Below are 20,939 nucleotides of genomic sequence, written 5' to 3'. Positions count from 1 at the left end.
AAAGGGAGTCAAATAACTAAAGAAATAATAATTTCTAATGCAAGTAGGACTTGTATTAAGTGGTTGTTTGATTTTGAATAGGATTCTAACCTTATGCCTATTTAAAAGGACCTTCCCTAAGGTCTCTAGGTAATTCAACCAGTAGTCTCATGCCTCCCTTGAAGAGCCCACACCCCCCTCTTTCTCTTCTCCCTCTCTTCTCCCTTGAAGATTCAACACCCATACCTTGAGCATCCTCCATCTTCAATGCCCAAAGGTGTTTGGGCATCCCCTATTGCTTGCTATTTTTTAGTCCCTAGTTGCTTCATAATCTAGGGAAGAAAAGCAAAAGAAGAAGAAAAGAAGAAGATCAAGGAAAAGATCAAAGAGTTGATCGCGATCTAAATTTCATTCAGATTTACAGGCTAATTTTTCTTAGAGAAGAAAATCAATATCAAAGAGAATTGTTCCAAGCTGATCCTGAGTGGATACCCATAAAAATTGGGCACTTACGCAGTTAAGAGAGAGCCTCTTGTCTTTTAGATCCAGATTTGAAGAAAGAAATTGCGAAACATGTATGTGATTCGATTACATATTCAATTTTAGTATATGTTCAATTTCAGCATATGAAGTAGATCCTAGTGGTTTATATTTTATGCATGCATGATATAGATTAAAAGATATTTTAATCTTCTATTTTGTTGTGATGTTTAGAAAAAAAAATTGAAACATGCATGCATGCCCCGACATAAAATTTTCAAAAGATTTGTGACAGTCGGATACATGAGAGTTGGACTGACCCAATCGGATGACACACATTCTTCAAGACTTATGGTTGATCAATTTTGCTCATAGTATCCTTAAGATCTACTGGACTTGATGCATGTAGGAACCAGATCTAGGGTTTCAGGGTTAGATCTTAAAACTTTTTCAAGATCATACAGCGGAAGACTAAAATAAATCAAAATTTATTTTTTAAAACTAGAGAATCCCTAGATCTAAGATCCTATTACATGATTATTATATAGTATTAAATCATAAATTAAAATATATATATACAACATGAACTACATGTTGATCATATCAATATGTTTCTATACTACATCTAATGTATGTATTAAACAATAGATCAGTTCTATTACCTTGCAAGTTAGATGTTCTAACCTCGCTGATCCGGGTTTGAGGATGATGTTGCAAGCTGCACACGCATTCGGCCTCTAGGAGTCATCCACACGAGCCCACGAATCTCGATCAGAAATCCTGCTTCAGAAAATCAGCATAGTATGCTAGTACTGCGCTGATCCTTTTTTGATGGTTGATCAGGTGCCTCCTTCTTCTTGATTTAGACTCTTCCAAAGATGAAAAGTAGGAGGAGGAGTTTTAGATCTGAGATGCTCTCAGAAAACTCAAGATGGAAGGAGGAAAGATATGAAAACAAACAACCCTAGAAGAAGACCCTCTTCTTCTTCTCGTTTCTCTCTCTAGACACCCTAACTTGTGTCTATTATATCTCTATGACCCAAAGGTCTTTCTCTTTGATTTTTGGATAACCTAAAGGTCTCTCAAATCTCTATCTTATACAAAAATTTCATAAAGAAACTCATTTTATACAGAGAGATATGATAGAGTCCTTGTCTAGGTCAAATACCTAGTCAAGGCTTATCCAAACATGGCAAGATAAGGGGCGCCCAACTCTTGAGCACCTCCTCCTTATTTTTGTGCATAGATCACTAGCAAAGGATGCACAATATGTACCCTAAATGTCACAAAAATTATAAAAAAAAATTGGATAAATTCGATGCAAAATTGAAAGAGTTTTGGATTTTTAAAACTCTATCTCATAGAATTCGAAATCCAAACTTATTCCTCTTTGATTTGATCCAAACCACCTTTCATGTAAGAAAGAAGAGAGGAAATCTTTTGTGAATATGGGAGAGACCTGAGAGAGAGCTTTTGTTGCACAAAATAAGAGGAGATTGGCATTGAATGAGAGAGAGGGAGTGGGGAAGGCTTATGTGGCGCAAGGTGGAATCCTAGTCTTACTAGGATTCTATCTTATGACTTGTTTTAATTTGGTTTCCCAAACCAAATCAAACCAAAATTAGATCAACCTAATTAAAATAGGTCTTAACCCAATTAAGAATCTAATTTAATCATATTAAATTAGATTTAAATTTGATTTAATTTTTTAATCAAATTAGAAATTAGATTGACCCAAGTCCTAGTTGAATTAGGACTAGTTTTTTCTTGCACTTGACTTATCCAATAAACCAATTGGACTTGATCCAATCAAGCCCAAACTAAATCTAATTAAATTATATTTAATTATACTTAATCTCAGCCCATTGGCTTAATCAAATTAAGCCAATTAGCAATCGAATTGCTAATCGATCCTCCTGCAATACTTGCACTGGGTTAAATGTCAATCGTATTGATCATTTAACTCTAGAATGATTCTTAATCGTTGATCAACCATTCGATCGGATCATAAACTCTAATGTGTGTAACCTCATAGATTCAAACCTAAGTCGATAGCACAGGAATAAATTTTTGTACCAATCGAAGTGACTATCTAGCAATGGTACCCGACGACCGGATAGGTCGAATGTGTAGAACAACATCCTTAGAACCCATGCGGATATAGTTTTCATATAATTCATCTCCTTGACCAAAATGATCATAGGACACCCCAGAGTTTAACTGTCAACTCTGATCAGGTTGTCCACATTGTATTTCAAAATATCAAATCCATCTGATGGATTATCCTGGCCAAGGTTTTGCTAAATTGAAATACAGCGACTCATTCTTCTCCAACTCTTGGAGTGGTCAATCCCATCTCGATCATACTCTGACTTCGCAAGTACTTGACTGTGCCCAGAAGTCTTCCATCCTTGAATTAAAAATTCAGTTAGTCCAGTACCAAAGCACAGTGATTTGCTTGCAAGTCACTGAGGCGATCTCAGGTCTAAGGGACACTTATACCTATATCCCATCAGAGACATTCTCGACAGCAGAATACTCTGGAGTTGATCACGTTCAATAATGATGTACCAGTACATCTCACCTGTATGCCATACCAGTGTCTCCATACTCTTTGGTTAAGAGGACAACCAACCCATATGGCCTACAGCGACCTATGCTCGATAGAAGCTGTCATCCTTATTAACAGCCTATCATTTGGTCGTGAACTGTTTTAAGGACTAATCGATAAATCCTCTCTTTATCGAATCTAAATAGTCCTAAGGACTTCATCATAACAACAGAGTTCATTAGAAGATGAAAGCTTATGATGAAAATATCAAATATATTTTATTTATTAACAAATCAATTATAATACTTGGTTGCTCAACCGTCAACAGCTTGACGATTGACTTTTTGGGACACATTTTCCAACAACTTTCACTTCTCCTAAAGCCACTCGGCACAGTATCTAATACCCATCTTCGACTTGTGGTTGTCGAACTCCTTTATCGTCAAGGCTTTAGTGAAGGGGTCGGTCAGGTTCTCCTTTCCGTCGATCTTCTGAAGATCGACGTCACCTCGATCCACAATCTCTCAGACCAGGTGGAAGCGGTGCAAGATGTGCTTCGTCCGCTGATGTACTTTGGGTTCCTTCGCCTGAGCTATGGCACCAGTACTGTCACAGTAGAGCAGGATCGGACCATCGAGGGAGGGTGCTACTCCGAGCTCGTTGATGAATTTCCTCAGCCACACAGCTTCCTTCGCGGCATCCGATGCTGCGATGTACTCTGCTTCACAAACAGAGTCCACCACAGTATGCTGCTTAGAACTCTTCTAGCAGATGGCTCCACCATTCAAAGTAAAGATATAACCTGACACGCTCCTGCTGTCATCTTGGTCAGATTGAAAGCTAGAATCTGTGAACCCCACAAGTTTCAGATCTGACTCGCCATAAACCAACCATTGGTCCTTAGTATTTCTCAAATACTTAAGGATGGCTTTAACCACTTTCTAGTGATTTTCTCCAGGATCAGATTGGTATCTACTCACTACTCCTAGTGAGTATGCCATATCTGATCTTGTACATGTCATGGCGTATATGATAGATCCCACGGCTGAAGCATATGGGACTCTACTCATATGCTCTCTCTCTTCAGGAGTTGTCGGACAATCCTTCTTAGAGAGAGAAATTCTATGGCCTATCGGTAGATAGCCCTTCTTGAAATTCTCCATGCTGAACCTCTTCAGCACATTGTCTATGTACATGGACTGAGATAACCCAAGCATCTTTTTAGATCTATCTCTATAGATCTTCATCCCTAGGATGTAGGATGCTTCACCCAAGTCTTTCATGGAGAACTGTGATGACAACCAAACTTTTATTCCCTATAGTGTGGGAATGTCATTCCTAATTAAGAGAATGTCATCCATGTACAAGATAAGGAATACCACAACTGGACCATTTGCCCATTTATAGATGCAGGACTCTTCTCCATTCTTAATGAAGCCATACATTTTGATCACCTTATCAAAATGTATGTTCCAACTCCGAGAAGCTTGCTTCAATCCATAAATGGATCTCTGAAGCTTGCACACCTTGGACTCATTTGTGGATGTAAACCCATCAGGTTGGATCATATACACCTCTTCGGTCAGCTCTCTATTCAGAAAAGTTGTCTTTACATCTATCTGCCAGATCTTATAATCCAGATAGGCAGCTATTGCAAGCATTATCCGAATGGATTTGAGCATTGCCACAGGAGAAAATATCTCATCATAGTCAATACCATAACATTGACGATACCCCTTGATGACCAGACGGGCTTTATAGGTCTCCACCTTTCCATCTGCGCCCCTTTTCCTTTTGAAGACCCATTTACACCCAATGAATTTAACCCCTTCAGGTGGGTCAACCAATGTCCATACATCGTTGATCTTCATGGACTCCATTTCAGATTTCATGGCTTCAAGCTATTTCTCGCAATCAGGTCTCTACATTGCATCCATATAGGTGATCGGATCCTCACTATTCTCATCAAGTTCGATGGGATCATCATCTCGGACCAAGAAACCATAGTATCTATCCGGCTGACGTAGTACTCTACTGGATTGCCTTAATGATGCAGGTACATTGGGCTCCGGATCTGATCTAATCATATCCGACTCAGGTTCAGCTATTGGTGTCGGTCCTTCTACCTGTTGAACTTCATTAAGTTCAACCTTAGAGGCAACGGTTCCTTCACCAAGGAACTCTTTTTCTAAAAAAATAATTGCCTTAAGGCTGACGAACACCTTTTGTTTATCAGCATGGTAGAAAAAATATCCTTTTGTCTCTTTGGGGTACCCTATGAATGAGCATTTGTCAGACCTAGGTCCAAGTTTGTCTGTGACTAATCGTTTGACATAGGTCGGGCACCCCCAGACCCTAAGGTGTGAAAATGCTGGCTTACGTCCTGTCCATATCTCATATGGAGTCTTAATTATAGACTTACTTGGAATCCTATTTAACAAATAACAGGCCGATCGAGTGCATATCCCCAGAAGGATATCGGCAAGCTAGCAAAACCCATCATAGATCGAACCATGTCTAACAGAGTCCGATTCCTCCTTTCAGACACACCATTATGCTGTGGTGTTCTTGGAGGAGTCCATTGGGAGAGAATCCCATTCTCTCCTAGATATGTGAGAAATTCACTAGAAAGATATTCTCCTCCTCAGTCAGATTGAAGAGTTTTAATACTCTTCCCTGTTTGTTTTTCTACTTCACTTCAGAATTGTTTGAACATTTCAAATGAATCTGACTTATGTTTCATCAGATATACATATCCATATCGGGATAGGTCATCCATGAAAGTTATGAAGTAGAAATATCCACCTCTAGCACTGGTGCTCATGGGCCCGCATACATCAGTATGTAGTAGGCCCAAGAGCTCAGTAGCTCTCTCACCTTTTCCAGTAAAAGGTGACTTGGTCATTTTACCAAGAAGACAGGACTCACAGGTTGGAAGTGATTCACAATCACTGACTTCGAGGATTCCCTCTTGAGTCAACCTGTTTATTCTGTTCTTATTTATATGACCTAGCCTTCAATGCCATAAGTAGATATCTGACACACTATCTAATCTAGGGTGCTTGCCAGTAGAATAGACTCTTATCAGGCTTGATCTTTTTGGTCTGGCTCTGCACTGATGTTCCAGCCTGAACTTGCACCTTCTTCACTTTCTTCTTCTTGTTCTTCTTTCCTTTCTCAAAGGGTCGAGAACCAGAAGACGAACCTCCCACTGAGTTCACCGACTCCTTGAGGAGTTGGTGACCCTTCTCAAAGTTCTGAAACAACCCCAGTAACCCATGGTAGTTTACTTCAGGCTTTGTCATTCTATAATGAGTGAGGAATGGGAGATAAGACCTGGGCAGCGAGTTCAGTATTGCATCTTTCCCAAGCTGCTCATGCAAGAAAAAGCCGAGCTTGCTCAATCGTTCCATCAGCTTGATCATGTACAATACATGATCAGTGATAGAGGCACCATCATGTATTTTGGCGTTGAAGATGGCACAACTAGTCTTGTGCCTCTTCACGTCATCAGGTGTACTAAAGGCATCCTCCAATACTTGAAGCATGTCCTTTGGCTGAGTCGTCTCGAATCTGCGACTGAACTCGTCGCTCATGGCAGCCAGCATGATACAGCGCACCATGGTCCGGTCACTGAGCCACTTTTGGTAAGTGTCTCTGACTGTTCCACATGCATTGACAGCCGGCTCCTCAGGTGCAGGATCCATTATCAGATATAGGATCCGTTCATGCTCCAGGACTATCTTCAACTTTCGGTACCAGCTACCGAAGTTGGGTCCCACCAACTTATCATTGTCCAACAATGATCGGAGCGATAGGGAAGTGGCCATATTTGCACAAAGGAGAACCATAACCTAATTAGTAATTGATTCATTAAACCTAAAGATTTGGACTTTCATCAAAAGGTTTCTCCCACTATTTTATTCGAATTGGTAGCCTCTACCTCCAATTCGAGGGATTACCCTAATTCCTTAGTGGGTACTAGAATCCACTTAGACTGCACACAAGCCCAACTTTGGTTGGCCAACCCATGTACATCTAAGGGTAGGTTCATAACCAATTGTTTCTCTAAATAATTTTTAGTAATTTTAATTTTGCCCCAGAAATCTAATCAGTAGGCTTTGGCCTCCACTGTAAGGATCCGATTAGGTCCAACCATTAACATAATCATACTTGGTGTATCTAACCAACGAATGATTAAGTCCAACTTTGATTGGCTCACCTAACCACCATTAGAGAGACACTTCCAAGTCATCATATGATGAGTGATAATTCCATTAGTCAACAAGCACCAGGCCTTTGGGTCTGCAATGATTATTGAGTTAATGGACTCATTATCAAACACCTTAATGGGAGGCTATGACTCAGTTATCTCCATAACTTTATCATTTTAAGGACCTAATAATTTTAGAAGATTTAAATAATATAGAAGATGAGGTCAGATGAACCAGCTTATCATGATCCTCCCACTGGCTTCACCAAGTCAGCTTAAGGGAGACCATTAAAAGGACTGGTCTAGGAGCATCTAAATCAATCACACTGATTTACCTAGCTGACATGGGTCAGCTCAAATAGTCAAGTGATCCGATCAAAACATAATTTCACCAAGAGGTCAGGTAAGTTCGATCAGTGGGAGGGTCTGCCAAAGCTTACCTTAGACACCATCAGAAATGGTCAGGTAAGCGGGCTCCCAATTAAAAACCACCGGTCTGGTTTACCTTAGACACCAACTGATTTAATTAGTTTTGACTAGATCAACCTAACAGTTCGTGCTAGACCGTTTAGCCAAGAATCAAGTCCATTTGGTTCTCGTTAAAGACATGGACTTGACCAACTACAACTATTGTAATTGATCTAGAGAATCCTTGACCTAATCTAAGACAACAATTGATTAGATTTAGTCAATTCTCTAATTAAGTCCATCTTTAATCTAACCATAGGTCTAACCCAATTAATGGACCTAATTCCCACTAACCCATTAACCCAATGTATTATGGTTTGTGTCTTAGATTCTTCAATTCACAATCCTAGAACCTAATCAAACAACTTCTTAATTCTTAATTAAGTTTTGGGCTGAGGGTTGGGTTCGAATTTTCAAAAAATAATTTTTATATTTATAAAATAATTTTACAATATGATTCTACTAACCATATTGCATGTTTGATTCATAATCAAGATACAAGTGAAATAAACATGAAACTACTTTAGATCTAATCTAAACAGGTTCATGTAATTGAAATAATTTCAACCTTAAACAATTTCTTTGCACAAAAATTATTAACAAAGAGATTTTATTTCAGATTCAAACACCTTTTAAATCTAATAAATCATAAATTTAATCTAGATCATATCTAACAAATTTATGATTAAAGATAGATCTACACAAACTAGGATAATCTTTGCACTGTAAGGGGTAAACCTTACAGCAGGACAACCTTGCAGTTCGTGATTGATCTAAAATTTTAATTTTAAATTTAATAATTAGATTATAAATTAGATCTAATCTAAGAAATAATCTAAGCATGTATAAATAATCATGTAATAAAGAACCTAGGCTCTGATACCAATTGTAGGAACCAGATCTAGGGTTTCAGGGTTAGATCTTGAAACTTTTTTAAGATCATACAGCGGAAGACTAAAATAAATCAAAATTTATTTTTTAAAATCAGAGAATTCCTAGATCTAAGATCTTATTACATGATTATTACATAGCATTAAATCAAAAATTAAAATATATATATACAACATGAACTACATGTTGATCATATCAACATGTTTCTATACTACATCTAATGTATGTATTAAACAATAGATCAGATCTATTTCCTTGCAAGTTAGACGTTCTAACCTCACTGATCCAGGCTTGAGGATGATGTTGCAAGCCACACACATGTTCGGCCTCTAGGAGTCATCCACACGAGCCCACGAATCTCGATCAGAAGTCTTGTTTTAAGAAATCAGCACAGTATGCTAGTACTGTGCTGATCCTTCTTTGATAGTTGATCAGGTGCCTCCTTCTTCTTGATTTATACTCTTCCAAAGATGAAAAGTAGGAGGAGGAGTTTTAGATCTGAGACACTCTCAGGAAACTCAAGATGGAGGGAGGAAAGATATGAAAACAAACAATCCTAGAAGAAGACCCTCTTCTTCTTCTCGTTTCTCTCTCTAGACACCCTAACTTGTGTCTATTATATCTCCACGACCCAAAGGTCTTTCTCTCTAATTTTTGGATGGCCTAAAGTTCTCTCAAATCTCTATCTTTTACAAAAATTTTATAAAAAAACTAATTTTATACAGAGAGATATGATAGAGTCCTTATATAGGTCAAATACCTAGTCAAGGCTTATCCAAACATAGCAAGATAAGGGGCGCCCAACTCTTGAGCACCTCCTCCTTATTTTTGTGCATGGATCACCAGCAAAGGGTGCACAATGTATATCCTAAAATCTATAAAAATTTTAAAAAAAAATTTGAATAAATTCGATGCAAAATTGAAAGAGTTTTGGATTTCTAAAACTCTATCTCATAGAATTCGAAATCCAAACTTATTCCTCTTTGATTTGATCCAAACCACCTTCTATGTAAGAAAAAAGAGAGGAAACCTTTTGTGAACATGGGAGAGACCTGGGAGAGGGCTTTTGTCATACAAAATAAGAGAAGATTGGCATTGAATGAGAGAGAGGGCATGGGGAAGGCTTATGTGGCGCAAAGTGGAATCCTAGTCTTACTAGGATTCTATCTTATGGCTTGTTTTAATTTGGTTTCTCAAACCAAATCAAACCAAAATTAGATCAACCCAATTAAAATAGGTCTTAACCTAATTAAGAACCTAATTTAATCAGATTAAATTAGATTTAAATCTGATTTAATTTTTTAATCAAATTAGAAATTAGATTGACCCAAGTCCTAGTTGAACTAGGACTAGTTTTTCCTTGCACTTGGCTTATCCAATAAATCAATTGAATTTGATCCAATCAAGCTCAAACTAAATCTAATTAAATAATATTTAATTAGACTTAATCTCTGCCCATTGGCTTAATCAAATTAAGTCAATTAGCAATCAAATTGCTAATCAATCCTCCTGCAACACTTACACTGGATTAAATGTCAATCGTATTGATCATTTAACCCTAGAACGATTCTTAATCGTTGATCAACCATCCGATCGGATCATGAACTCTAATGTGTGTGACCTCATAGGTCCGAACCTAAGCCGGTAGCACAGAAATAAATTTTTGTACCAATCGAAGTGACCATCTAGTAATGGTACCCGACGACCAGATAGGTCGAATGTGTAGAACAACATCCTTAGAACTCATGCGGATATAGTTTTCATATAATTTATCTCCTTGACCAAAATGATCATAGGATACCCCAGAGTTCAACTGTCAACTCTGATCAGGTTGTCCACATTATATTTCAAAATATCAAATCCATCTGATGGATTATCCTGGCCAAGATTTTGCTAAATTGAAATACAGCGACTCATTCTTCTCCAACTCTTGGAGTGGTCAATCCCATCTCGATCACACTCTGACTTCGCAAGTACTTGACTGTGACCAGAAGCCTTCCATCCCTGAATTAGAAATTCAGTTAGTCCAGTACCAAAGCACAGTGATTTGCTTGCAAGTCACTGAGGCGATCTCAGGTCTAAGGGATACTTATACCTATATCCCATCAGAGACATTCTCGACAGCAGAATACTCTGGAGTTGGTCACGTTCAATGATGATGTACCAGTACATCTCACCTGTATGCCATACCAGTGTCTCCACATTCTTTGGTTAAGATGACAACCAACCCATATGGCCTACAGTGACCTATGCTCGATAGAAGCTGTCGTCCTTATTAACAGCCTATCATTTGGTCGTGAATTATTTTAAGGACTAATCGATAAATTCTCTCTTTATCGAATCTAAATAGTCCTAAGGACTTCATCATAACAACGGAGTTCATTAGAAGATGAAAGCTTATGATGAAAATATCAAATATATTTTATTTATTAACAAATCAATTACAATACTTGGTTGCTCAACCATCAACAGCTTGACGATTGGCTTTTTGGGATACATTTTCCAACAGGGTTCAACTTGGTTCTAACCAGTCGTCCAGATTCTCTCCTCCACGAAGAGAGTTGAAAAGTTTCAGCTATTTTTTATAATTTTTTAATTTGTTAGTAGAAAAGAAAAGAAGGAGAATTCTAGAAATGATGTTCTAGAGAATCCTAAATCTAAAAGATAGATGAGAATAATATTTTTTTATTTTTTATTTTTATTTTTTTAATTGTAAAGTAAATTCTAACTAGGGTTTAGCCTAGACCTAGACAGTTTCTAAATGTTCCAAGGTCACCTTCAAGAACTGCAAATTCAAAATCAACCAACCAAATTAGCCGGATAAATATAAGATTGATAGAAGGCTCCCTATACTTTCATAACGAACCTAATTAAGTAACCACCGTTCTTCATGACTGAGTCTCTGAACCACTTTTCTAGACATCAATTGATTAGTCAAAGTCAAACCTGATCCAACCTTTCAATTTTCTTGTCCTATTGAGCTCGAGTTTCTTAGGACTAACGTCTAATTGATTTTACTAGGATTAAGATTATGCACAATGAAAAGAACTTGTTTGTGATCAAGGAAGGATGATGAAATCTCTACCTTATCTTGTGTTAGGATTTATACTCTTAAGATTGATTATAAGAATGCATTGCAACAAACAAGATGTCCAAATAAAATATTTTTTTATTTCTAATGTCACTATATGTATTATGAGATTTTTTTTATTTTTTATTATATTGAAACAACTGTACTAATGATCTCCGACAATGGTGCCGAAAGTTGATCGCTTGTCGTGAGCAACTAAAGATAAAAATTAACTTTGATGCAACTATTAAGTAGAGTAGTGAGAGTCAGGTGCCGAGTCCATAGGGATCAAAAAGCTAAGTTGGTTCAACAAAATAAAAATTAAGAATAAAAGATTTAGAATTTTTTAGAAAGTTTTTATGAATCAAGTATCTTGGATATTATGAAAATAATTAATTTAAAAATAAAATCAAAAAAAGTCATACAAAAGGTACCTTCATATTCAGAGTTTCACACAAGCCTCCTCATCCCTATGTAATATTTCATTATTAAAGTTCCATTTGATTTCAGACTTACGACAGGTGCAGTTAAAATCTCATGGAACATCAGAAGAAATAAATATATAATAGTTTTTTCAGTTATGTATAGAAGATGAGAGAGTATGATCAAATTTACATTTAGATCGAGGAGAAAAGTACCATCAGTCTTTTTCATAAAGATGTTTCTTTAGGACGAATAGCATCCTAAAAAAAAGAGATCCTAAGTTCTATAGCAAAAAAATTTATAACAAATGATGAATACTATGATCATCCCGATGGCATTGGGGGTGACTTGGGTCGGATGGAGCCTATAAAAGTCTAAGATATTGCTGAAGAAGGGATGTAAAGAAAATCGAAGTCCAGACCGAAGCGCCTCATCATAAAATGCAATGTAACCTTCTGAAAGTTCAGTGATCTGATCATCCTGATCTGAAGCTATCAGCTGGAATTCTTCAAGAATAAAATATTTTTTCTTAAGTTCTTGAAGATCAAGATTAGAAAGAATAGATTGCTCGGTACTAGGACTGAAGTAATCCAAAAATCTCCTTATGAGAGATTTTAGATCCTTTCGACCTGAACTACTGACTTCAGCCATTGTCCAAGGTAAAGTTTCCACTTCAAATTCAAGTAACGGTTGGGTCAATCAAAGTATACGATCATTCTGACTCATCTCACTATTATCAAAAGATATTTTGTGAAAAAAAAAATGAAAGTGAATGGAAAGAGGAAAGCAAATAAAAACAAAAAAGGAAAGAACTATCCAAAAGAGGAAAATAGAGATTAGAAAGACCTAAAATTCTAGAGTTGCATGAAAAAGAAGTCAAGAATGAAGAAATCTACCTAGTAGACAAAAGAGAAGTCCTGAGAGAGCTTTTGAGGAACTCTTAACTCCAATGATCTCTTCTCCAACTCCGACGAAGCCAAAAAATCTCCCTTCTGACTCCGGTGGTATTGAGAGAACTCTAAAAAAATCTTGACAGAACTTCCGCACAAGAAAAATAGTAAAGTGATTTTCAATCAGAGTACAGGCCTATTTATAGAACTTACCAATGGTTTGGATTAATTGGCTATATCGTCACATCAACACTACTTGTTAATAATCTGTCGACTCTGAAAAAAATCGATTCGACGCACCTCCTCCTGATTAAGCCATGCAGGTTGAATTCATATGATGACTAAAATGACCAATGGCAATGTGACATATGGTGCACACATATCTGGGCATAGCTGTTCAAATAATTATGAGCTTTCGATTCTCTAAGCACTCATAATTACTGAATCCGATGGATTGTTTCGTTTCCAAAAAACAGCATGTCGCTTCAAATTGTTAAAAAATTAATATTCTCAGCCGTTAGTAGTACGGTATATTTATGTTAATAACATAAGTCAGATGAGATCTCCTGAATTGACTTTCCACATCTAATATGAAAATTTTCACTTCAGATTTAGAAGGTGAGGAGCATGCATTGGTACATATAAACTGATCTCACCATCAAGCCACATGGCAATATCAGGATTATTTAAATTATGTATACTTTCAAATCAAGTTAGCTGTATACCGATCTATATTAATCTTCAGCTCGTCGTTTTGCCGATCTCATCTAACTTAAGTTAATTCTTGATGAAACACGATACTCAGCTCAGCTGGTTATCAATCTACAGTAAGTCACACCGATTCAAAACCAATGTGACCCTAAAAATGTAGACGGTTATCTTACAGCTGGCATTCAGTTCAGCAGTAGCTGTCTTTCAATCATACTACAGATAATCTCCACATGGATAAATAACCTATGATCTCCAAACAGTTAGCCATTCTATTGTAACAAACTAAGAGCCTAAAAAACTCTCGTAACGGTTTATGGGAGCCCCCTCTATGTAAAGAGGGATAGGATACCCTCCACAAGATAAGTCCGAACTTATAGTGCTGAGACTCTGCTGAATTTCTTTCGGCTTCTCAACTGAAAAGATCAAAAATCCTCACCCTATTCTCTTAAAATCTTCTCTCATCTTCCAGTCTTTTTATTTCTACTACTAATTCTCAAGATCCTGGTTGATTTAATTATCGAAGGATCCTAATCCAGAGGATATCCCTTCAGATCTAGGACTTCTTTTGTAGAATTTTTTATGAACTTCACCAAACTGCACTCAAAAATACTTCAGCTCGATCGAAGACCGACCTCGCCATCTATCCTCTGGAGCCTTGCGGCATCATCTCTCTTAACAAACATAAAACTTTAGGATCATAATCTTTCGATGCCCAAGTACATTCCTGCACTATATTCTAGATTGATGCAGATGCTAGAACCTACACATCGCATCAATCTAAAGCTGTGAAAATTCTGAGACATACAAGATCAGCACACGACCACTCGAAGAAGAGGGGTTTCTTTTAAGAAAGATGTGGGAGAACTTATGCCCAGAGACATCTATTGATTGCCACAAAAAATCTAAATCTTTTACCCTTCTTTTTCCATTTATAAATAATCTTAATTAATAATGAATTTGAGAGAAATGCATTCCTTCAAAGCTCCGACAAGATGTATCAACCAACACCCTACCTTGCATCCACACTTCCTCTGTACCAGTATACCATATGACAGACATTTTATCTCCTTTCATCAAACACTCATCTTGACAATTGACCCACAAGAGTATCTATAATTGATATGATGCACTATCATATTATATGCATGATGTAGCTTATAATTTCATGAACCAAATCCAATGGACTAATTCAAATCCCCATGTACAATGGAGCATATGCACGGTGTATCCTCATTTGACCTTAAATTATTTAAATATAAGAGAATAATGTGGCGAGTAACCATTGGACCGATCCTCTGAATCGGATCGACCCAATAATTAGACCTCTACCAGGACCAAAACACCGATCCCCAAATAGACCAAGCAAGCCTCAATATGTAGGACCAGGCCAACCGACGGGTGACGGTTAACTGAGCTGGAGCCCGTGGTCCTCTGGCTCCAGTAAAGCGCCAGGCATCGATTATTTCGGCATCTCCCGATTCACTCACACTAGACTAAAAAATTCATCCTTTAGCACTTCCTAACTGATCATGGTTCCAACTTTGGCAGGCGAGTGCAACGAAAGAAGCAACAAGAAGGACCACACCACGGAGCTCCCTTCCGGATTTCAATGGTCTAAGCTTGTTCCCCTGGGGAAAAGGTTACAGGGGTCAAGCGTCCAGCAAGCCATCCATCGGCCCCCCCAAAAAAAAAACCCTAAAAAAAAGAAAAAGCAACTACGCTCACATTGTCTACACTTTCCCAATCGGACAAATCCCAGCTGGAAATCAATAAGAAGCAAGAGAAAAAGAAAAGAATAAGAAAAACATGCAGCTGAGGCAGAGAAAGACAGGAGCGTACCCTTTAAAGCCACTAGCCGTCGAGAGCAGGAATAGGCTTTTTTTCATACGCAAGCCATGATAGGTTCATATCATAGTACATTGAACGCAAAAAAGAGAGACTAAGGGCTACATTCAACGCCCAGGAGCATTCACTCACAGTCCTGACCCCACACCTGGAGCCAGAAAGCTTTATTTTCTTGGCCGAGGCCCATGGTCCAAAAGAGCGAATCAAGGAGCAACAAAAGTCCAACACAAACAAACCATATTCATGCGCGTTGGCAGCGTCATGCATAAAGATATAGATAGTACACGCACGTTTAGGTGCTATAAGTAACCTTGTAAACAAGAGCCAACCAATATTATTTCATCTGCGCCGCTGTTTCTCCCTCTTGTTGGCTGTAGTCAGCTCCTACAATAATAATCGACGGCGGCTGATGGAGGGAAATTACGATGGGCGGCTGATGGCGACGGATGATGGGCAACTGCTACAGTGGCGGTAGTTGAGAATCCTGATGATGCTGCAGAAGAGAGAGGCAATGTAGGGCCATGCATTGACCATGCTCTGTTGGTGACAGCGGACAAACCCAGCTCACACCCCTTTGTGGCTCTTTCCTAATTTCAAATGCCAACAATCAGAACACAATAAAATTTGACACAACTGCCTGGTAACTAAAATAACAAATCACGGAACCAGCAAGCAATGGAAATTCTGCAAGAAGTGATGCATCGATTGGTCACAGAATGGAGTCCATTATCCACTGTCCGGTTGACATAATTCTTAAACCATAGCAGTCTAATAATTATAATCCGGTAGAATTGAAATGGGACTGAATAGTATAAATATATGAGAGAAGCCTGACTCAAAATGAAATTCAAAGTTTCAACTGCAACAAATACAAAAAGATGCCAAGGATTGCCACCACAGCAGGACTGATGGGAACAATCGGGGTCCACAATACATTGATGGAACAGCTATATGCAATATCTTTCAAGGCCCCACATTTGCCCATCAATTCTGCTAATCCTGTAAGTAGCCTTGAAGAGCCAAAATCAAATTCTGATGCTTTGCTCGGACTTTAATTAGCCTAGATAATATTTTCCAGGCAGAAACTCGGAGAGTAGTAAAATGATTCAATCAAGACAAGCCATGATAGAGAAAATAATGAACCAAAAGTGTCCCTTGCTTTGCAGCAGCCTAGTTTATAAAACACCAGAGATTTTTGGATGACATAATGATACTGGAACACAAACTCAGAAAGATTTATACGACAAAAAATTCAAATGCAGACACCTTAATAATGAAATATGGTGTTTGGCAAATCCTGTCTCCCACCATGAAGAAAACATAGCTACTTCTGGATTTTAACATTATGGAAGCTAAAGCAATAGAAGAAGTGTTAGCATTCAATGAATTTAGGTCAAATGGTAGGACAACAGTGGATCTCAACCACTAGCATGAGGAATTTTCAGTGAGAAAGGAGCTCTTGGAATTTACCTCAACATGTGGAAAGAAACCAGGGCATAGAGCAGTCCAGGCATGAGGATGCTCAGGTGCGATTGGCAAATGATGATGATGAGCCAAATGGGATGTCGGATTGTCGGCCTAAAGCAGCAAGAAAAAAAAAACATAGGCTATGAGCATTACTGATTTTACATAATAAGCTTTGCATGCACAAACTAATTGTAAATGAGATAAATCAATCAACAGTGTCACAGTACAAAGAGAGGAAAAGCACAAAAATCATTACAGGACTGGATTCACAAAATGGTGACAACAGGAATTTAATATTGATCATGAATAATTGGACTAGTCATAAATATCAAGTTCTCTGGTGGTGCTTCAATGCGCAGGAAATCATTTTGCTTTTGTGAATTCCCATCAAACACAAATCAAGTGATTTTCAGACAGTTTGGTTCTTGGATGTCTTATAAAAATTCAGAAATCAGGCAAAAGTGAGTGATTGGAAACTAAAACCCAGTGGAGTTTCCCAAGTTTACATTATTCTTTCTTCATTTCACTTTAAATCGCCATTTGATTTCAATATCTTCAGCATCCAAATGCAGACATAAATTTTGTTTATTCAACAGAAATCAAGACTAAACACTTTTTACTGCGAGACCTCTAAGAAAATAAAAGCTGGTTAATATGTTAATGGTAAAGAAAATAGCATGTGCAAGTTAAGTGATGTTACAACACTGAAAAAAAGTAACAGGACCAATAAGATAAATACTACCTCAGGAAAAACATTAATAATAATGGACTCTCCTGATGTGTACTCATAACAATTTCTGAAGGTTAAAATCATAAGCGCACATACAAAGTTCTGAAGGTAAAGATTTGTTACCCTAAAATTCCTGGCATCCGAAGCTTCAAAGGAGCTGCAACTGAGTTGGATATCCATCGAGTTATTATTCTTCTTATGACTATGGACATTAGGTTGAGAAAGTCTCAAATCTAAATCAATATTGTTGCCAGCAGCTTCAACTGACAAAAGATCAGTTTGACACAAACCATTACTTAAAGTTCATGCAAAAGTCATAGAGTACACTTATTCTAATGTAGATATTGGTGGAAATTGCAGTTTGGTGGATAATACCTTCATCATCAGGCTCAGGACGTATCTCCCCATCATAGGTACTTGGTTCAAAATTTGTGACAGCTTCCATTCCATTACATTTAATAGCAGCCTTGTCATAGGCCCTGATATCCCAGCTTAAAATACAAGAAAGAGAAAAGGTACAAAGAAAAAATGTGTTAGTTAAGAACCATGATGAGGTTAAGATTCAATTTAGAAAATCATTGCGAACAAGGAGATAATTTGAGCTTAGTAGGACCTTGCAGCCTCTATTTCACTGTCAAATAGCCCGAGATATATGTACCTGCATGCATACATGGTTTTCTCAGTTCACACTGGTAAAGACTGGTTTCCAAGTAATATTTTAGGGGAAAAATATGGGTAAGAGATGATAAGGTTTCTGCTATCCAGTCAGACACCTGATACTGCACTTCTCACACAAGTATTATATAATTTGCAGCGACTTTTGTAAATAATTTATGATTTTTTCCAAATATTTTGCTGATTATTTTGAAATTCTCCGAATTTTCTCTTTTCATTTAAGACAGCTTCATTGTCATTTGATTGTTTCTCAACTCCTCCACTTTTTAATGTCCTGCGAGTTCCTAAGGTTTTTTTTTTTCTTTTTTTTTTTTTGAAGGTCACGAATTTTTTTCCCTTCGCAAAACAAACCCAAATTTGACAATGTGAACATCGCTTAGAATGACCAAGACACCCTAGATATGTACCGGAAGAGAAGAGCCTAACCTAGTTTAAGACACACTCGAAAAGAACAATACATAATGAGAGAATATCTTACTTCTTGCCGAGGAACTGCCCCATGCGAGCTTCCCAGCGACCACACTTGTGAAGCGTCACTCCTCGATACTTTGAGCTCCCCCGAGCGAATCCAGTGCTTTGACGACGAAGTATGTGCACAAATTCTTCTTTGGTCAGGTTCCTCATCTGAAATGGAAAGCATCCACAATATATGAATTGTATAGTTATCCAACCAAACCAATATCAAACAAACTAGTTTAATTCATGTATATTCTGTATCAGCAATTACCTGTTTCAAATCCTCTTCATAGTAACTGAGATTGAAATTGATGTCAGCATCAATCCCACGAAACTTGATTGCAGCCCGATCATATGCCCTGCAATCCAAAACCCAGATCCAATGTAATTCTCTACACAAAATACAAATAGCCAAAACTTGATACACAAAATCAGCAAATTACGATGAATAACTAATCATACCTTGCAGCAGCATGAGCAGTGTCGAAACCTCCTAAATTTCCCATCCAAAGAGAGACATTGAAAAAAAAAAAATGAAAGAAAGAAAGAATATAGCGTCAACATATTTTCCTGACATCAAATCCAATGACTAGCCAAAATGACCTTACCCAAATAGACCTGTTTGCCGCAATCCCTGCTCAAATAAAAGCACAAGGCCATCAGATTACAAGCAATAAATGGAACCAGAAATCGGTGAAAGAATTTGCTAACCATATGTGAGACTCCCATCTGCCCGTCCTCCGGTAGAAGGTGACTCCCCGGTACTGAGAGCTCCGAGACCTCGGCCCCCTCCTGGTCTTCTTCGCCTGCTGCTTTTGCTGCAAAGCCTTGGCCTCTGTCGAGCCAGCCGTATTACACTGCAGGAAGCTGAGCTCCATCCCTCGAGGCATTGCCGGCGCCGATGAAGAAACCATCACTGAAGGCTGGACGCTTTCCTGAACCGCCACCACCGGAGGGAAGAGCTGCCTCGTGACAAAGCCTGCCTCCACTGATGCCCCATCTTCTTCCTCCAAGTCTTCTTCCAGTTCTTCCTCCCCATCTGCCGCCAGGCAGCTCTTGAGGATGCCAAAGTTGAAGCCGCCGCCTACGTCGTGGGCGGCAAAGGGGGTGGAGCAGAAGTCATCGTCACAAGCGTTGCTGCATGCGTCGACATTGAGGACGGAGGAATTCGAGTTCCCCGACTCCTCCATCGGCCAGCCGCCAGAGCCTTCTTCCATGAGGACCTTCTCCTCCCCGCTAGAAGAGGACTCGCCAGGCGACGCCACATTGAGATCCAACACCATCTTTTCTCTCTCGGATCGCTACCAACCCTTCCTCCACCACCCAACTCTACTCCCCGTCTCTTCAAGACACTCGATTTCAGATCAGGGCTTACACCTCACCCATTCAAGAAACAAGAACCACAGCCAAATAAAAATACAATAAAAAAATCAAACATTTGGACTAAAACGGAGACAATCGGAGATCCAATACATTTAAAAGGCATTTTGTTCGCAATCCTTCTTCCTTCTTTTTGTTCTCTTGGCGCTGCGCTCCCTCTTTCCCTGTTTTACTTTTGGATAGCGACAGAGAGAGAGGAAGAAGGGAGACAAGTCCAAAACAGATCAAAGATCGGGAATTCTTGACCAAGAAAAGAAAATACCGAAATCTATGTGTAGCTCGATCTAGGAGAAAGATGGGGGAGAGCAAATAGGAGGAGAGAAGTCGTCGGAGGGAACCGAAAACGGTTCTCAACGGACGCCGGCTAGCCTCGCTGACGGGTCGGGAGTCGCCGTCGGAGTCCCCACCTCCCGCTGTCGTCCGTCGGCCGGAGAATGGGCAGATGAGGCTTCGGTGGAGAAGATGCCGAGAGGAGAGCAAGAGAGAGCGAGAGCGCGCAGCCAAACAGTGGGATGGGACGTGTGAAAGAACCAAAGCATAAATAAATTTTATTTCTAGGGACTGCTACTTGAAACTTTAAATAGAGAGGAAATATGATCTTCGGGCTGTTCGGTCGTACCATTTGACTGGTACGTGTCGGTCTTCCGATCTCCTCGCCCATAGGCTTGTGTGAACGAATCTAGCCGTACGGAATCTCCTCATAGAAATTA

The 20,939-nt window shown here is 38.6% G+C and overlaps 1 protein-coding gene across 3 annotated transcripts; it reads right to left on the bottom strand.

Moving 5' to 3' along the window:
- Nucleotides 1–15,623: 15,623 nt before the first annotated feature.
- Nucleotides 15,624–20,730, bottom strand: LOC105051240 (APETALA2-like protein 3). 3 transcript variants are annotated; one of them, XM_019852625.3, is made up of 11 exons: nt 20,323–20,473; nt 19,561–20,226; nt 19,458–19,483; nt 19,312–19,342; nt 19,121–19,208; nt 18,872–19,017; nt 18,332–18,376; nt 18,094–18,209; nt 17,842–17,981; nt 16,992–17,099; nt 15,624–16,108 (listed from the first exon to the last, which is right to left on the bottom strand). In XM_019852625.3, exons 2-11 carry the CDS (start codon nt 20,130–20,132, stop codon nt 15,899–15,901), a joined length of 1,482 nt encoding a protein of 493 aa, XP_019708184.1. In that variant the 5' UTR covers nt 20,133–20,226; nt 20,323–20,473; the 3' UTR covers nt 15,624–15,898. The 3 variants fall into 3 exon arrangements, with proteins under 3 accessions (XP_019708184.1, XP_010929883.1, XP_010929882.1); XM_010931581.4 differs by having other exon boundaries at nt 18,094–18,197; nt 19,561–20,730; XM_010931580.4 differs by having other exon boundaries at nt 19,561–20,382.
- Between the last annotated feature and the right edge of the window lie 209 nt (nt 20,731–20,939).

The sequence above is a fragment of the Elaeis guineensis genome, chromosome 10 (assembly GCF_000442705.2).
Source record: "Elaeis guineensis isolate ETL-2024a chromosome 10, EG11, whole genome shotgun sequence".
Taxonomy (NCBI): Eukaryota; Viridiplantae; Streptophyta; class Magnoliopsida; order Arecales; family Arecaceae; genus Elaeis; species Elaeis guineensis.
The sequence above is the reverse complement of the archived record's forward strand: the minus strand, read 5'-3'. Positions and strand labels throughout refer to the sequence as shown.